Source organism: Garra rufa, chromosome 23 (genome assembly GCF_049309525.1).
Source record: "Garra rufa chromosome 23, GarRuf1.0, whole genome shotgun sequence".
Lineage (NCBI taxonomy): Eukaryota > Metazoa > Chordata > Actinopteri > Cypriniformes > Cyprinidae > Garra > Garra rufa.
The window spans coordinates 28263309-28280322 of record NC_133383.1 but is presented as its reverse complement, the minus strand read 5'-3'; the positions used below and the strand labels follow the sequence as shown (position 1 = coordinate 28280322).

General features: G+C 41.4%; 1 protein-coding gene across 1 annotated transcript; it reads right to left on the bottom strand.

Moving 5' to 3' along the window:
• Positions 1-5550: 5550 nt before the first annotated feature.
• Positions 5551-7584, bottom strand: LOC141298994 (uncharacterized). The gene has a single exon (XM_073829278.1). The coding sequence runs from the start codon at positions 7582-7584 to the stop codon at positions 5551-5553; it is 2034 nt and encodes a 677-aa protein (XP_073685379.1).
• Between the last annotated feature and the right edge of the window lie 9430 nt (positions 7585-17014).

Here is a 17014-nt window from a genome sequence, read left to right as displayed (position 1 = left end):
AGTGCAGAGCTTGCTCAGGAATGGCAGCAGGCAGGTGTGAGCGCATCTGCACGCACAGTGAGGCGAAGACTTTTGGAAGATGACCTGGTGTCAAGAAAGGCAGCAAAGAAGCCACTTCTCTCCAAAAAAAAAAAAAAAAAAACATCAGGGACAGATTGATCTTCTGCAAAAAGTATGGCGAATGGACTGCTGAGGACTGGGGCAAAGTCATATTCTCCGATGAAGCCTCTTTCCGATTGTTTGGAGCATCTGGAAAAAGGCTTGTCCGGAGAAGAAAAGGTGAGCGCTACCATCAGTCCTGTGTCATGCCAACAGTAAAGCATCCTGAGACCATTCATGTGTGGGGTTGCTTCGCATCCAAGGGAGTGGGCTCACTCACAATTTTGCCAAAAACACAGCCATGAATAAAGAATGGTACCAAAACACCCTCCAACAGCAACTTCTTCCAACAATTCAACAACAGTTTGGTGAAGAGCAATGCATTTTCCAGCACGATGGAGCACCGTGTCATAAGGCAAAAGTGATAACTAAGTGGCTTGGGGACCAAAACGTTGATATTTTGGGTCCATGGCCTGGAAACTCCCCAAACCTTAAAACTTGTGGTCAATCCTCAAGAGGCGGGTGGGCAAACAAAAACCCACTAATTCTGACAAACTCCAAGAAGTGATTATGAAAGAATGGGTTGCTATCAGTCAGGATTTGGCCCAGAAGTTGATTGAGAGCATGCCCAGTCGAATTGCAGAGGTCCTGAACAAGAAGGGCCAACACTGCAAATATTGACTCTTTGCATAAATGTCATGTAATTGTCGATAAAAACCTTTGAAATGTATGAAGTGCTTGTAATTATATTTCAGTACATCATAGAAACAACTGAAACAAAGATCTAAAAGCAGTTGAGCAGCAAACTTTGTGAAAACTAATATTTGTGTCATTCTCAAAACTTTTGGCCACGACTGTACACAATAAGTACATTGTACCAAATGATTAGTTTAAATGTAAGTACATAGTAGTGTAAAAAAAAAATCACATTTGAAAGCATCTTTACCTTTCTGCACTATAAAAGGCAAGTCATTTGAGAAATCTCACATCCAAACACACTGAAAAGCCTCTCTTGGCATCCAAGCGCTCTGTATGTGACAGACGCTGCTCTTGTTCATTCCAAGGAGAGCTGAGAAACAACAACAATAAATAACAACAAAACCACACTCATACAATGTCAGACAGAGACAATGATGTTTTACCCAGTGGAAATCACTCAAAATTATGTTTATGCACCATGTCCTTGGATGATGAGAGAGAAAGATTAATGTATGCAAATGTCTTCAGCAAATTTATTGACTTTCTGGCTTGCAGGTAAGAGCGTTTACAACGTGACAGGTTTGACTCCAAATGTTAACCTTTCTATCCAGATAAGGACAGTTCATACAAAAGAGAGCAAAATGTCAGGTTTTAGATATGCGACTTCTTCAGTTGGCTTTCCAGAAACATTGTGTTGAAGCTTATTTGAAAAAGTCTAATAAGTAGAATGTTTTTGGCGAAAGTAGCAATAATAGCAATGTAATAACCATTTTGTTACACATTAATTACATTTCAATATATACATTTTGGAGATGTGCATTCTGTTAAGTCAGCCTTCGAATTGTTAAGATTACAAAAAAAATAAATAATACAGACGATATTTATAAGCAATAAGGTATACAAGAGCATCAGCTATACTGCATATATTGTCATGGTTGAATTATGTTTTTAGAGGCAATATGCAGCCTCTTCAGTTATGACTACTTTCACAACATAGCACAGCCTTGAGCGTATTTCTACATACAAAATATCATGGACACAGTCTGTTATTACTACACAGCGAAATCCCCAGTGTTAATTTAACACTCTGAGTGTGGACACATATAGACACTGAAGCAGTGTTAAAAGTTAACACTGAAGTGGTGTTGAAGTTAACGAGATAATTAGGTGATTAACGAAGTGATGATTGATCATTATTGGAGACACCTGATGTTAATAAGCAGAATCACCAAAGGAGAAAACCACATTTTTTAAGCAACCATTATAGTGGTCAGTGTTTGCATTAGTTGGGCTCTTGACCCTTAAATCTTCAATATTAGATCTTGTTTGGCTGCAATTTCTGAGTTATAACAGCTAGACAAGCCAAGAGCAAAAGTCATCAGATGGCATTGCCTGTGCTTGACATAATCATCATATAGTGACTTGAGTATTTGACATAGGATTTCCTTACAGACTACAATGAGACTGTGAATAAAAGAGCAATCAGTTTTGGCATAATCAGACAGGTGATGAAAATGCCATAAAATCAGTTTGGATATAAATAGTTGCTTTAGATAAAAGAAGTGTTTAATGGACTAAAATGTGGGGAATATGGAAGCCCATTTCACAATTCTGACATTTTTCTTAGAATTGCATGATACAAACTTGCAATTCTGACTTTTTTTCTCATATAAAGTCACAATTGAGTGATATAAACTCGCAATTGCAAGTTATAAAGTCAGAATTCTGAGATATAAACTCGCAATTCTTGGAAATTAAGTCAGAATTGTGATATAAACTTGCAATTGTGAGTTGTCAAAACTGTGAGACATAAACTCAATTATGTGAACCTATCAGACTCGCAATTGCGAGTTTATATCTTTCTGAGGGGAAAAAAGTCAGAATTACGAGATGAAAAGTTTATATACTGCATTTCTGCCCATTTATATCTAGCAATTGTGCGTTTATATTTCACAGTTCTGAGAAAAAAGTCAGAATTGCGAGTTTATATGATGCAATTTTGAGAAAAAAGTCAGAATTGCGAGATGTTACCCTCGAAATTGCAAGAAAAAAAGTCAGAATTGTGAGATACAAAGTCGCAATTGTGAGGAAAAAAGTCAGAACTGTAAGTTTATATTCCGCAATTCTGGCAGAAGTGTGACGTTTTACTAAGGTATCAGAATATGTTGGAGCTAAACCATTTGAGATTTAAAAACAAACACTAAAAGTTTGTATTCCATTCGGCAACCATTTAAGAGAGAACAAAATCGGCGTGATACGCTCATGCTTGCGTGTACCTGTCAGCAGTCTAGCTGCCGCATTTTGAACTGCCTGCAACCATGCCAGAGCTGTTTGATTAACTCCTGTATATAAATTGTCACAGTAATCAAGTCGTGAAAAAATAAAAGCATGGATGAGTTTCTCAAGATCATTAACAGAGAATTTTTTTTTGCTTTAGCTAAAAGTTTCAGATTAAAAAAGCATAATTTAACAACATTGTTAATTTGCTTATCAAATTTGAGTTCTCTGTCAAACCAAACACCTACATTTTTTACAGCTACTTTGTTGTACCCGGCCAGAGGACCCAAATTTACATTTACAGAGTCAGAAAATTTAGAAGCTAAATTTTAAATTTGTCCAAATAAAATAATCTCTGTTTTACTATCGTTAAATTTCAGAAAATTTAAGGCCATCCAGCTTTTTACATCCCTTAGGCAATTCAGAAGTGGAATTAAAGCATTCTTGTCATTCTTTTGAAATGGCATATAGATCTTTGTGTCGTCAGCGTAACAGTGAAAAGAAACACCATGTTTTCTAAAAATAGATCCCAAAGGAAGCATACATAATGAAAACAGAAGGGGAGCAAGAACGGACCCTTGAGGAACTCCCGAAGTAAGTGGAGCTGAGGTTGACATACAATCACCAAATTTAACTGCAAAACTTTTATTCGTTAAAAAAGACTTTATCCACTGAAGGGCCATCCCTCGAACTCCAACATAGTGTTCCAATCTAGAGATTAAAATATTATGATCCACGGTATCAAAAGCCGCACTAAGGTCTAGTAACACTAAAATAGCCGAAACTCCCGAATCAAGAGTTATTAAAATATCATTATGAACCTTTAAAAGTGCAGATTCAGTGCTGTGTAATGCCCTAAAACCTGACTGAAAAACTTCCAGCACTGAGTTATTTCTTAAAAATGTTTGTTATTGAATAAAAACAACCTTTTCTAAGACTTTAGACAGAAAAGGCAGTTTCGAAATCGGTCTAAAATTAGATAACTCTGTAGAATCCAAATTAGAACTCTTTAGTAAAGGCTGCACTATGGCATGTTTAAAATGAGCTGGCATAGAACCAGTAGCCAAACAACAGTTCACGAGTTCGAGCTTACATATAATAAACAGCGTAAAAGTTAAGCGTGTTTGGCGTGTTGTCCGGGAGAGGGCTCCGAGCTTGGTAATCATCCCCGAGCCCGGGGCACTTCCCTTGCCCGGGGGAGGGGTCCGGGCTTGGCATTTGGCCCAAACCCAATAGGTGGGCTCTCGTGGGCGTGGGTACTGCTGCCGCATAAGGGGAATAAGCGGGGAGCTCCGGCAGGGGCGTGCATTGCTGTGCGTATGGGGAATAAGCTGGGGCTTCAACAGGATCAAGCGTTGCTGCGCATAGGGAAATAAGCGGGGGCGGGTGCCGCTGTGGCAGTGGGGAAAAGGAGGCGAGAGGTCCCACGGGAGTGGGACGCAGAGGGGAAGTTTAAAGCGGGCTAGAGACCAAGTGGACGGGAAGGGGCTGGCGTTAAAACGGGTTGGCCGACTAGGGTTTGATGGGTTTCCTTGATGAAGGAGCTATCTGATCGGATGTAGCTCTTGAAAGCTTCTGATGACCAGCGGCCAAGCGCTTGGATCTGCTGTTGGGAAAGGCCTTTTTGAGCAGCTGTTGCTGCTGCGCCTATACGGAATGAATGGCTGGAGAAATTGTCAGCTGGGGTACCAGAGAGAAGCAAGACGGATTTAAGGTGCTTTTGGAACCAGAAGTGTGTGGCGGGGCGGTTGGAGTCATCTGTAAAGAAAGGGTCGGAGGGGAGTCTGGATTGGGATTTCCTGAGCTGGAGGAAGGCTAGGAGGGTTTGGAATGGTTGGAGGGGTGATTGAAGGTTAAAAATATATGTGAAGTGGCCTTTCTTTGTTTGGTCTGTCTTACTTTGTTTTATGAAGTAAGAGATGGTTTCACCGTCTAGTACTGCTAGATCGGAGATAGTAGGGTGGATGGCTGGGTTGAAGCCAGATGTGATGGCGAGCTCAGAGCATCTGAGGAAACCGAAAAAAGCCAGGAAAAACATTGCGTCTAATGTGCGGGCAGTATGGATGGAATGGTAACCTTTACGGAGGGTGGAGTTTCATTTGGTCAAAATGTTTAAGTTGATAGGTTGTCTCGGGTCTGGGCGGCTTGGCTGGGTTTTTTGGATACCTTTGATGAGAAGGGATGTCTGCAAATTGGTTATATGGGGTGAAGGCGAGCCATATAACAGTTTGTGGAAAAACTGGATTCCGCTCAGGTATCCTTTAATGGAGCTGGCTTGGAGGTTTTTATTGGAGTTGAGATGGGAGATAAATGAGGTGATAGTGAGCAGGGAAAAATCGGGGAAAGGTAAACTATAGGCGGAGTGGAAATTTTTAAAACATTTCCATGCTGTAAGATAGGATTGGAGAGTCCTAGGGGAGACGGCTTGGAGAATGGAATTGATGGATGCTTCGAGGAGAGGTCTCAGAGGGTGGTTTACGGGAATATCAGTTCTGAATAAGGAGGAACTGGGGTTGGGAGCGGGTCCGCCTCTGGAGCCAGTGATCTGAATTTCTGAAAAGCAAAACGAGAGAGAGAGTCAGCGATTTGATTCTTTGACCCGGGGATGTGTTTTGCAGTTATGATAAATTGGTCACAAGCCGAAATCCAAATCAAGCGTCTAAGCAAAGGCATTAGTGCGGGGGAGTGGGAACGGCCTTTATTAATGCAGTGCATGGTAGCTTCGTTGTCGCAGTGGACGACGATGCTGGTGGCGGACCACTCTTTGCCCCATAGGGAAGCTGCGGCCACTAACGGATAAAGCTCGAATACCGCTGAGGATGATAGCTGATGAGGCAAATCTGACAACTCAGGGGGCCAGGTAGAAGCGAACCAGCGGCCCCGGAGGAAACCTCCGAAACCGACGGAGGGGGCGGCGTCGGTATATAATTCGATATCGATTGGGGAAGAAACCAGATTGCTGTAAAAGAAAGATAAGCCATTCCACTGTTTGAGGAAGGAAATCCATAGGCTGAGCTCGTTGCGGCACGAATCAGTTATGGAAATACGGTCCTCAAGGGTGTGGGCTGAGGAAGAGAGGGAGAGGAGGTGGGAGATAAAGGGGCGGCCTTGTGGGATGATGCGCATCGCGAAATTTAGATGACCCAGAACGGATAACAGCTCGCCTTTTGAACAGATAGAATTGGTTAACAGAGTGGAGGCTACCAGAATCGTCCTGTCAATCTTTTCTTTGGGCAGGGAAGCCAGGAATTTTTGGGAATCTAAATTGATGCCCAAAAATTCGATGGAAGTGCTATGACCCTCGGTTTTGTCTTGGGCGAGGGGAACCCCGAGCTCTGAGAAAAGCTTTTGAGTTGTCAAGAGGTGTGCAGCTGGGACGGAGTCTGGGGGCGAGATGATTAAGAAATTGTCTAAAAGATGGATCAGATAGGGTAAGTTGTAATTGTTGGAGAGGATCCAGCAAATTGCCTCCAACAGCGTGTTGAAGATTTTAGGACTGCTTCCGCAACCGAATGTGAGGCGGACAGCGAAGTAGAATTCATTCTTCCAGCGGATGCCGAATAAGTGCCAGAAATCTGGGTGGATGGGCATTACTTTGAAGGCGGAGGTAATGTCGACTTTGGCCAGCCAAGCGCCGCGACCTGCCTTTTTAATCAGGGTGGTGGCTTGGTCGACGTCGTGATAATGGAGAGAAAACTCTTCGAGCGGAATGAGGCTGTTAATGCTAGGGAATGGGGAATTATGTGGAGATGAAAGATCGATTATGAGGCGTTTTTTGCCTGAGAATTTTCTGGTGGCAACGCCGATGGGGCTGACTCGATAAATGCTGAAGGGTGGGACAGAAAAGGGGCCAATCATGAAATTTGAATCTATTTCTTTTTTGATTAGGCTGTCCACAATTTCGGGTTCGGTGAGAGCGGAGTGGAGATTTGGGCAGATGAGACTTTGGGAGGGGAGACTTACGACGCCGGGGTAGATACCGTGTGCGAGACCTGAAAGAACATAATCTGCAAAATGAGGGTCAGGGTGATGAAGCAATTCTGCAGATAAACGGGTAACATTTACAGGAGTCGATGAATAACTTTTTTGATTTTTATTTGCAGCTTTATAGACGAGACAAACCAGACGGGCATGAGCGCCGCCACAAAAGTTGCACACGTGCATAAACCGGCATCGCTGTCTTGTGCACCTGCCGCCATTAAAGTCGGTGCAGACCTGGTTGCCAGAGGAAGAAGGGCGGCAGCGAAGTGACGGAGTAGGGGTGGCTGGGGTATTCATGAGGCACGGGACGTAGCTCGTGGATTTGGGTTGGGATGGTTCGGGGCAGGGAGGAGTGGATGGATTGGTGAAAGGGCAGCTGGAGGTGGGGTGGGAAAAAGAACGGCAAACCGCGCAAGAGATGTTATGGCAGCCCAGGAACACTCTGCTATGGAGCTCGGTGTCCAGAGCCCCCCAATAAGGACACTGGTTCCACTGGGCTACACGGATGGCACATTTGGTGGCAAACATGGGGGGGGGGGGTGGCGTGCATCGGAGCCTGCGAGGATAGGGGCCGGCTCGCGCTAGGGACGGCTCCTGGGGCGGAGGTACAGAGAAGGGAAGAGAGGGGGAATGGGGAGCACCGTTGCTTGTGGCATGAGCGGGGGAATGCTCGTGCTATGAGTGGAAGGCGGTGCTGCGGGCCATGGGAAGGGGAGTGAAAGGAGAGGCAAAAGCTGCGGACGGGAATCGGCCGCTGGAGTAGGCGAGCTCGTGCTACCGCGGCGGCTTGTAGAGGCGATGGCCGGCTCTCTGTCGGCATGAGCAGCGAGCTCCCGCTTGGAAGATCGAGCAGGATGGCGATGGCTAGTGACTGCGGCATCTGGGGCGTGGCCCAAGCTCGGTGACGGCCTTCTGCTGCATCCTGGCGTAGAGTAGGGGGCGCTGCGTCCCGAACGCGCTCTGCCTGAGGCCCTAGAAGGAGGGGTAGACTTTGTCTTTTCCTGCGGTTGGAGAGATGTGTAGAGGGCGAGGAGATCCGCTTTGGAGGAGCAGCGTGGGAAGACGATGCCGGAGCTGGTGAGCGCCTTGCGGAGCCCTGTCACAGACTGTACAAGATTAAAATAATCAATAAGATTTAAAAACTCTCTTGCCAGTCCATTTGAGGGACAACAGATATGAATATTAAAATCCCCAAGTATCACAAGTCTGTCGTACTTCATCATAATTTCTCCTAAAAATCCAGTGAACTCAGGAATAAAGTTCTTATTTACTTTAGCTGGTCGGTATATCAGCACACAGAGCACCGGATTTCGTGAATCAATTTGCATCAACTGTACTTCAAAGCTTGAAAAAGTATCAGTCTTAATGCTGCGACAGCCAAATTCCTTCTTAAAAACTGAAGCCAAACCTCCACCACGACCAGTAGTGCAGGGTGTACTTAAAAAATCACAGTCTGGAGGTACCAGCTCTGTAAAAGGGCTAAACTCTCCAACATTAATCCAAGTCTCAGTTAAGAACAAAAAGTCCAGACATTGTGAGGTGAAGAAATCATTCAATACAAAGGACTTATTCATTACCGATCTTGAGTTTACCAATGCCATCTTAACCCGAGTCGATTCATACGCTAGCTGCGATACCTGACACAGCGGGCGAAGATTCGCTGAATCCATACCTCTTCCATGGAAACGAGGCAAGAATACCCAGGAAGGAGCCGAGCCCAAAGCAGGCAGAACAGGCCGGATCCAACGACACCTCGGCACCCAGCAGCGCTGCGAGGAGCAGCGATCCGAAGCCAGCCCACGCCAAGAGAAAGACGAACCCGAAAGAAGCATGGCCCGAAGACGCCAGGTACCGCTTCCATCTAGTCGAAAACGCCGCCTTGCATTCCGCGTCTGCGTCGACGTTTCCTCCCAAGAGCAGCATACGCCGGCCGGCATAAATCCTCCGGTATAGAGAATTCAAACGGAGGAGGGCAAGTGCCTGCTTTTGCTAGATCCTGCTTGATTAGTTTTTTCAACAGAGTCTCGGATAGTCAGCAGTGATAGCCTGTCGTAGACCAAAGTAGTTGTGTTTATAATGTGTAGCAACTGTGTTTATATCTCAGTTCTGAGAAAAAAAAGTCAGAATTGCGAGTTCATATCATGCAATTTTGAGAAAAAACGTCAGAATTGCAAGATGTTACCCTCGAAATTGCAAGAAAAAAAGTCAGAATTGCGAGATACAAAGTCGCAATTGTGAGGAAAAAGTCAGAACTGCAAGTTTATATCCCGCAATTCTGACTTTATATCTAGCAATTGTGCATTTATATCTCACAGTTCTGAGGAAAAAAAGTCAGAATTGCAAGATGTAAACTCTTGTAATAAAATGCAAGAAAAAAAGTCAAAATTGTGAGATAAAAAGTCACAATTACCTTTTTTATTTTTTATTCAGTGGCAGAAACGGGCTTCCATAGAGGAACAAACTCATTTTCAGGATGCAATAAAATAATGTACTGTAAATAAACTAATAAAATATTTTTGCATTAACAATATGAAATTTGTTGGCAAATTTCAAAACTTTTAAATGAGTTTTGAGTTTTAAAAGATTACATTTAAATACAAGTAATTTGTGAGAAACGTCTTAAGTGTTTGATGCCTAAAAGTAACATTTAGAATTTACAGTGGAAAAGATAAAACAGCAATTTCATGGATTAGAATCCCATTTTAGAAACATCATGGATTAGAATCTCATGTTTAAAAACTGCTCCATGACACCAAGACAAGCTGAACAATATCTGAAAACTTCACTGTATGTGCTGTATTAAAAGGACAGTTCACCCAAAAATTAGAAAAAAAATAAATAAATACCCCATGATTTAAATTAAATAAAGCCATCCTAGGTGTATATGACTTTCCTTTTTCAGACAAATACAATCAAAGTTAAAGTGTCAGAGGAATGCAAAATAAGGACTGGTTTTCCTTTGATGTAAACAAAACTTGGTTCTTGCGAGACTAGCATATTGTCACTGGAGCTTACTTTAAGCCTTTTTCCTACATCATCCGCTGGAACACAACTCCTTCATGAGCCGTGTAGAGCAGTTTTTATGATGGATTGATGGAAGCACTTTCTTGGGCTTCAAAATCTCGACCACCATTCAGTGTCATTATAAAGCTTGAAAGAGGACATTTTTTTACATATCTGCAACACGATTGTATTCATCTGAAAGAAGAAAGTCATATACACCTAGGATGGCTTGAGGGTGAGTAAATCATGAGATAGTTTTTATTTGGGGGTGAACTATCCTTTTAACTCCAGCGACTATGGTGCAACAAAGCAGAACATCGCTGTGGGGCGGCTGACCTTCAGTGCAAAAGGTGCAGCTTTTGAGAAAATTCAGCTCTTCAGATCTACTGCTTGAACGTATTAGCTGTGAGCTAGGTGCAAAACATGGAATTAATCACTGATTTTGACCTTGAAATTTTTGAAAACTGAAACATAGTTGTCCTTGAGCTTCTTGTAGAGTTTTCAAAACCTGTAAATCAGGACGAAATGAAAGAGCATGAAAGAGAAGCCAGCATCTTCTGAGAAAGAAGACCGTCCAGATTCAGAGAAGAGGTCAGAAGGTCAGACACTCTGTTAGAATCTCAAAAGTGCCTAGATTTTTGAAAATATAATGGAGTTCTTCAGAGTTGACCAAATAATGCAATTTTAGTGATTTAATATCAGACCAAACCACCAAGACTTTAACACACTCACTAGATGTCAACTTTATATAAAGTTCTATTACATTTCCTCAACAATATCTCATTTTTTCTTTGCCTTGGATTTTTTTGCAGAAAATAAGCTGTGTGAAACACTAAAATATTTAGATTTTTATACATTTTGTATGTATAAAGATATTCTATACAACTTTTATGAATACTGAACCCTAAATACAATTTCTCAAGAGTAAATTCAAAATAAAAAGCTTAACTGAAGCCATAAACAAACTACACCATGGTCACATGACTTCAACATCACAACCACTAAGCTTCTGAAAGCTCCTTCAGGCTTTATTTAAAATGTACAAGTTGGAAAGTTAGAACAGTTTGCAGGAACATGAGTATAAACACAATGAGGCTGTGAAAGTGACAAATAAGTAGATCATCTGTGGTGATATCTAATATCATCAACAACCTCTAAAGTCCCATTTAATCAGATATTAGCAACCGCTTTTCCAATATTTCTGAAGGTTTTAAAAAATTCTGGAAAGTCTCTGGAAATTTTCCACCTTTTTGTGGTCCTCATTTTGTCCTAGGATTAAATGTAAATCCTGAGCTTGTGCTCACCACAGACCTTATTTCTGGTATTTAACTAAAAACTCGGGTTTTCAGGTTTTTCGGGGTTTTTCCCGGGTTTTAGAAGTGTCTTAAAATGAAAGAAAATGTCTGATATGATGTAGGACAATGTGAGCAGTGGGGAGGGTAACAATTCATATGTCGGAGTGATCATTACATTCATTCATGACTTACACATCCACATTACATGAGAGACGCTGAGATTTAAAAAAAAAAATCTATGAAATCCTAATGAACTGATTGGTTGCATGGCGAAATGGTTCAATTATTTGTTCACTTTCAGAATATAACATTTCCTGATAATTTACTCACCCCCATGTCATTCAAGATGTTCATGTCTTTCTTTTTTCATTCGAAAAGAAATTATGTTTTTTGAAGAAAACATTGCAACATTTTTTTTCAATATAGTGGACTCCAATAGGTTAAAGGTCTAAATCACAGTTTCAAAGCAGCTTCAAAGGCTCTATGCAATCCCAGCCGAGGAATAAGGGTCTTATCTAGTGAAATGATCTGTCATTTTCTAAAATAAATGAATGAAATATAGCTGCAAGCAGCAATGACGGGCCCAAGCCGTCAGCACAATCGTCATCCTGGCAGCATTAGGAAAACAGTGCCCAGTAACCTTCGGGCAGTTTGGATTTAAAGGTTACAGTAGTGAAAGGGTTACACTATAAGATCAACACACACACGGAGACAACAACATATAAAACTTTTTAATAAATGTAAATATTAATAAATATTAAGAAATGCTGTAAAAAATAAATTGTTCAAATAAAAATAAAAATAAAAATAAGTTGTTAGTTCATGTTAGTTAATGCATTAACATTAACAAAGGAGACCCTATTTTAAATAGTTACCAACATGTTTTAAGATCTACAACCATTTAAAAATATTATTTTAATGATCTATAAGCATTTGTGAAATAATTATAAGCAAATATGAAAATAAATAAATAAATAAATAAATAAATAATAATCCTTAGAGCCCCTTTGGGCTCGGGCCCTAATTATATACTTTTTTAACCACAAATGCTCATTTTGCACTAGCTCAACTTCATGCATTGCATAATCATGTTGGAAAGTTCATGCACAATTAGTTCTTTGTCTGTGTCCCCATTAAGAAAGGTAGAGTAGGAAAAACTCATCTCATTTTTTCCTTCAACTTCAAAACCGTCCAACATCCCTGCTGAAAAAAAGAGCTAAAACCAGCCTAGGCTGGTTAGCTGGTTTTAGCTGGTCAACCAGGCTGGTTTTAGAGGGGTTTAGGACACTTTCTCAAGCTAGGCCAGCTAGAAGCAGCTACTTCCAGCTTAAACCAGCTAAGACCAGCATTGAAACTGCAGCTTGGACCTTCAAACTGTTGGTTCCTGTTGAAGTCCACTATACAGAGAAAAATCCTGGAATGTTTTCCTCAAAAAACTTAATTTCTCTTTGACTGAAGAAAAAAAGCATGAACATCTTGGAGGACATGGGGGTGAGTAAATTATCAGGAGATGTTCATTCTGGAAGTGAACTAATCCTTTTCAGTAAGGTCAGGCAACCTGTAAAATAAAATCACAGAAGAACCACCAAATGTGGAATTCCACAAACAAATAGAGTTGTGTATGAGACACATGAAGGCATTTGATGATGAGATTGTTGAGTAATGAAACTATAGAGGAACACAAGGATATGACAAGAGTCTCTTTATCATATCTACATGACATGTAAAGCAAACTCGACATCAAGGATTTACCCAAATGAGCTGCATCCGAACACCTCAGGTTATTGTAAGCACATAAGTGGTAAGCACAACCAGACCAAGGGTTAGCGATGAAACTTTAGACAGAGTAATCACTTGTTTCAGGGTTAGTTGACACTTTAAGTGCATTTCAAGTCAGTATTGTACACAAAGGGTGGCCTACATACACATATGGTAGGACGCCAAGGTCTGTTTTCCATATGTGCTACATGTACTGTATGATTTTATAATCTGCAAATCATTTATGTGAATGTACGGACACATTATGAAACATCACACCGCTTTTGACGTGATAAATCAGTCTAAGACCTTTGAAGAAAATTTCTGAGAATTTCTTTCTTGTGATACGTCTGAATGTGGTGATATCTTCCTGTTGATCTGCTTTAGTGGTTGCTCTCATTTCACTGATAATATTCAGCTGCGTTTGTGATGGGAAATAATCAAGTTTTGTGGAGTATTTTTAATAGCGCCGAGCCCATCTCGAGAAGCTGCTGTAAAAGATTAAATTCTTGTTAACACCGAATATGAAATGAATCTTTGTCAGGGGCTGACACCGAACAAAATTGCTTTCAGACAAACTTCTGTATGTGTCTGCTAAGGCAATTAATTCCCTCTCATGGCTAATCCTTTGTCAATTAAGTTTCCAATTAGAATGGGGAAAAATAATTAACTATATATGCTGACATTCATTAGCGGAGGTAAAAAAAAAAGAAAAAAGTAACTATCCCACAACTTTCACAAGGTATTGTTTAAGGTTTTCGTTAATTACACAGTCATTTGGTCACAAATCCAAATAACAGCATTTGTAACAGATCAACAGATTTTACTGTTTCTGAAGAAAATGCAAGTGGTGCTTTCAGGTTAAAATATGACAATGAGAAGGTTTTCTGAGATGATGCTTGTGGTTGCTAGAGTTTTGCTATCTGGGAAATTGCAACACAGTTCCTAAGGTGTACTGTATAGTTGATAGGGTGCTGGTAATGTGTGGTCAGATGGATTGTTCTGGTCGATTGATAGGGTGTTGAAGGATCTTCTGGGTAATTGCTAGAATTTACAAAGTGGTTGTTAAGGTATTGCTTGGTGTTTTGCGAAAGTGGTTGTTATGATATCTATGGGGTTGTTATGGTATTCAAGGTGGTTGCTTGTGTTTTGTTTGATGATCGCTAGTTTTTTTTTTTTTTTTTTTTTCTGGGTAGCTGCTAAGTTAGCAGGGTGATACATGGCCAGGAGTATCCAATCCTGTTTAGATCCAACCCCAGTTAAATACATGTAAACCATGAAAATCTTCCTGAGAAATAAGTTAATTTCTTAAGATAAATTACTATAGATAGAATAAGAATATTCCTGAGTGTAATTCTTGAAAAGTTCTTAAATATGTTCTTAAGAACATCATATTTATTTTCTTCTTAAGAAGAAAATGCCAGCTTTTGCTGAAAACTCAACGATTAACAAAATGAAAAACACTTCAAGGGTTGTCTTTTTTTGCAGTGTTTGCAAATAACTTATATATAAGTAATAATAAGTGAGCACACTATTTTCATCACAACCAGCTTGAGTGGTATTCACATTTTTCAATGCATTCTGTTTTTGAATAGTTTCTTTTAAAAATCCTGTCTTCTACATGGATCAATCGACTTCATTCATGTGTGGTCTTTTGCACTCTCTCAATGAGCAAGTGCTATATGTTTGTGCTCGCTGATACAGTAAACATGTCTTGTTTAAGGATGCACTCATATATTTTGAATGTTGTAAAAATGATATTTTATTTATTGGCTAGAATTAAAAATGAGCTCCCTATCTGACTGTTTGTTGTGTTACTGAACATTCAAATTCAGCAAAAGTCGCATTACACATAATCATGACCAATCAGTGTTTTACTTCAGAAAAATAGTGTCAGTTCAGAAAACTCAAGCACATCCCCACTAATAGTTGTAATTGTATTTCATGTAGCTAGCACTATGTTACAATGCTTAATTACAACAATTAATTTGAAATAGACCAATAAATTAATTAAAACATTCTTACCTCTGGGGATTTAAGATATGTCTGAGATAAGTCTTCTAACTTTAAGAATTTAATTTACTGTTTTGCCAATGACTACTACATATTCGAGTCTTTAGCGACCCGGGCATATTTATCAAGCATGGATGGATCTCTAACTGCTGCAATCTCTTGATATTTTAGGAACCATTACAGAAGAATAAAATAGAGCATATTTCATTACCTTTTGAAACTTAGAAGGGTTCAATTTAAAGGGTCATGAAACCCAAAAACACATTTTTTTGAGATGTTAACAGATATATACACGTTGTACACTGCTTAAAACAGTAATAGCTGTCACGAAATACATTACAAAGTGGAAACTGGTCATTTTTACACTTTTTGTGACCATTTCATGTATCCGGTTCTAAAAGTTACGTTTGAGGCCGTGACGTAGACGCAGTTTTTTTTGTGCTCATTGGCTGCGTGGCTTGTACAGTACCTATTTACGTCATTGGGTTGACGCCCTCTTTTAAGCAGTGTAACATTATACATGACAAAGGACTCGTCTAATCCAATCTCCGCACCGTGCTTTGCATGAGCTTTTGCAGTATTTATGCACTGGACAGTAGCACTTGTGTTACAAGTTTACGTTATAGCTGGCTTGCTGTTTCAGAGTCATGGTTCATGTTTGTGCCTTTCTTCACTGTGACAAAACAAAAGAGTTGTTTTCGTTTCCCCGAGATGCGACCAGAGCGTGCGTGTTTACATTGTCAGTGTGCAAATTAGCTGAATTTATTCACTTATTGTCGCTCCCACTTTAATGCAGTCTCCGCCTTGTCTCCACACTGTACCCCACCCCTCATCCCCAGTGAACACCGCCCCTTTTCAGAAAGTTTTTTTTTTTAAACCAGAGGTGTGAAAAAGCACCTCTGAAACAGGGGGGTGTTGTGACACTTTAACCAGATGATTTTTACCATCGCCTTCATCGTCAGAGCTCACTTCCATAGTACATTCATATAGTACATATATTCGCAAAACTATCATTTTCACTGACTTCAAAATCATTATTTTGATCGCTGGCAGCTTCTTCACCACATCCACCATCAAATGACAGTGACATAGCTCTGCAGTAAAGCCAATAAAAGCAAGTCAAATTTTGCTGATGATATTCTTTTGTTTTATACCTGCGATAATTATGAGTCCTCGAGGACTAAAGATGAACTGCATGCATTTAGTCATCAGATATTTACATATTTTTGTGCACAAAAAATATACTTACACTATTACACACCTCGGGTCTCTAGCGACCCTATACACTTTTTTACAAAAAAACGGCCGACAGTGGAGACGAGGGAGCAGAGAGCCGGGGTGGAGCCGCAGGGTTGGAGGGCCGAGGCGGAGTCCAGGACTCTGAGGCTGGAGGCGATGGTGAGGGATCTTCCAGCCAGGACACCGATGGAGACTGGCAGACCCACGGCAACTCCTCTGCACCGAAGGTGGGTTGAAGGTGAGCCGAGGGACTGTCAGGAGACAGAGGTGGTGGGACTGGAGCACTAGGGAGGGTGGGACAATTAGACAGTCCATACATGGCCTCCGTGGCCAGAACAGGGCAGACAGGAATCTCAGGAAGGCTGGGCGGAACCAGCATAGGCTCTGGACGACCGGACAGAACCAGCGGAGGCTCTGGAAGGCCGGGCGGAACCAGCGGAGGCTCTGGGAGGCCGGGCGGAACCAGCGGAGGCTCTGGGAGGCCGGGCGGAACCAGCGGAGACTCTGGGAGGCCGGGCGGAACCAGCGGAGACTCTGGGAGGCCGGGCGGCACCAGCGGAAACTCTGGGAGGCCGGGCGGCACCAGCGGAGACTCTGGGAGGCCGGGCGGCACCAGCGGAGACTCTGGGAGGCCGGGCGGCACCAGCGGA

Coding starts and splice junctions, on each gene's coding strand:
- LOC141298994 (XM_073829278.1), bottom strand. CDS start 7,584: ATGTTTGCCACCAAATGTGCCATCCGTGTAGCCCAGTGGAACCAGTGT.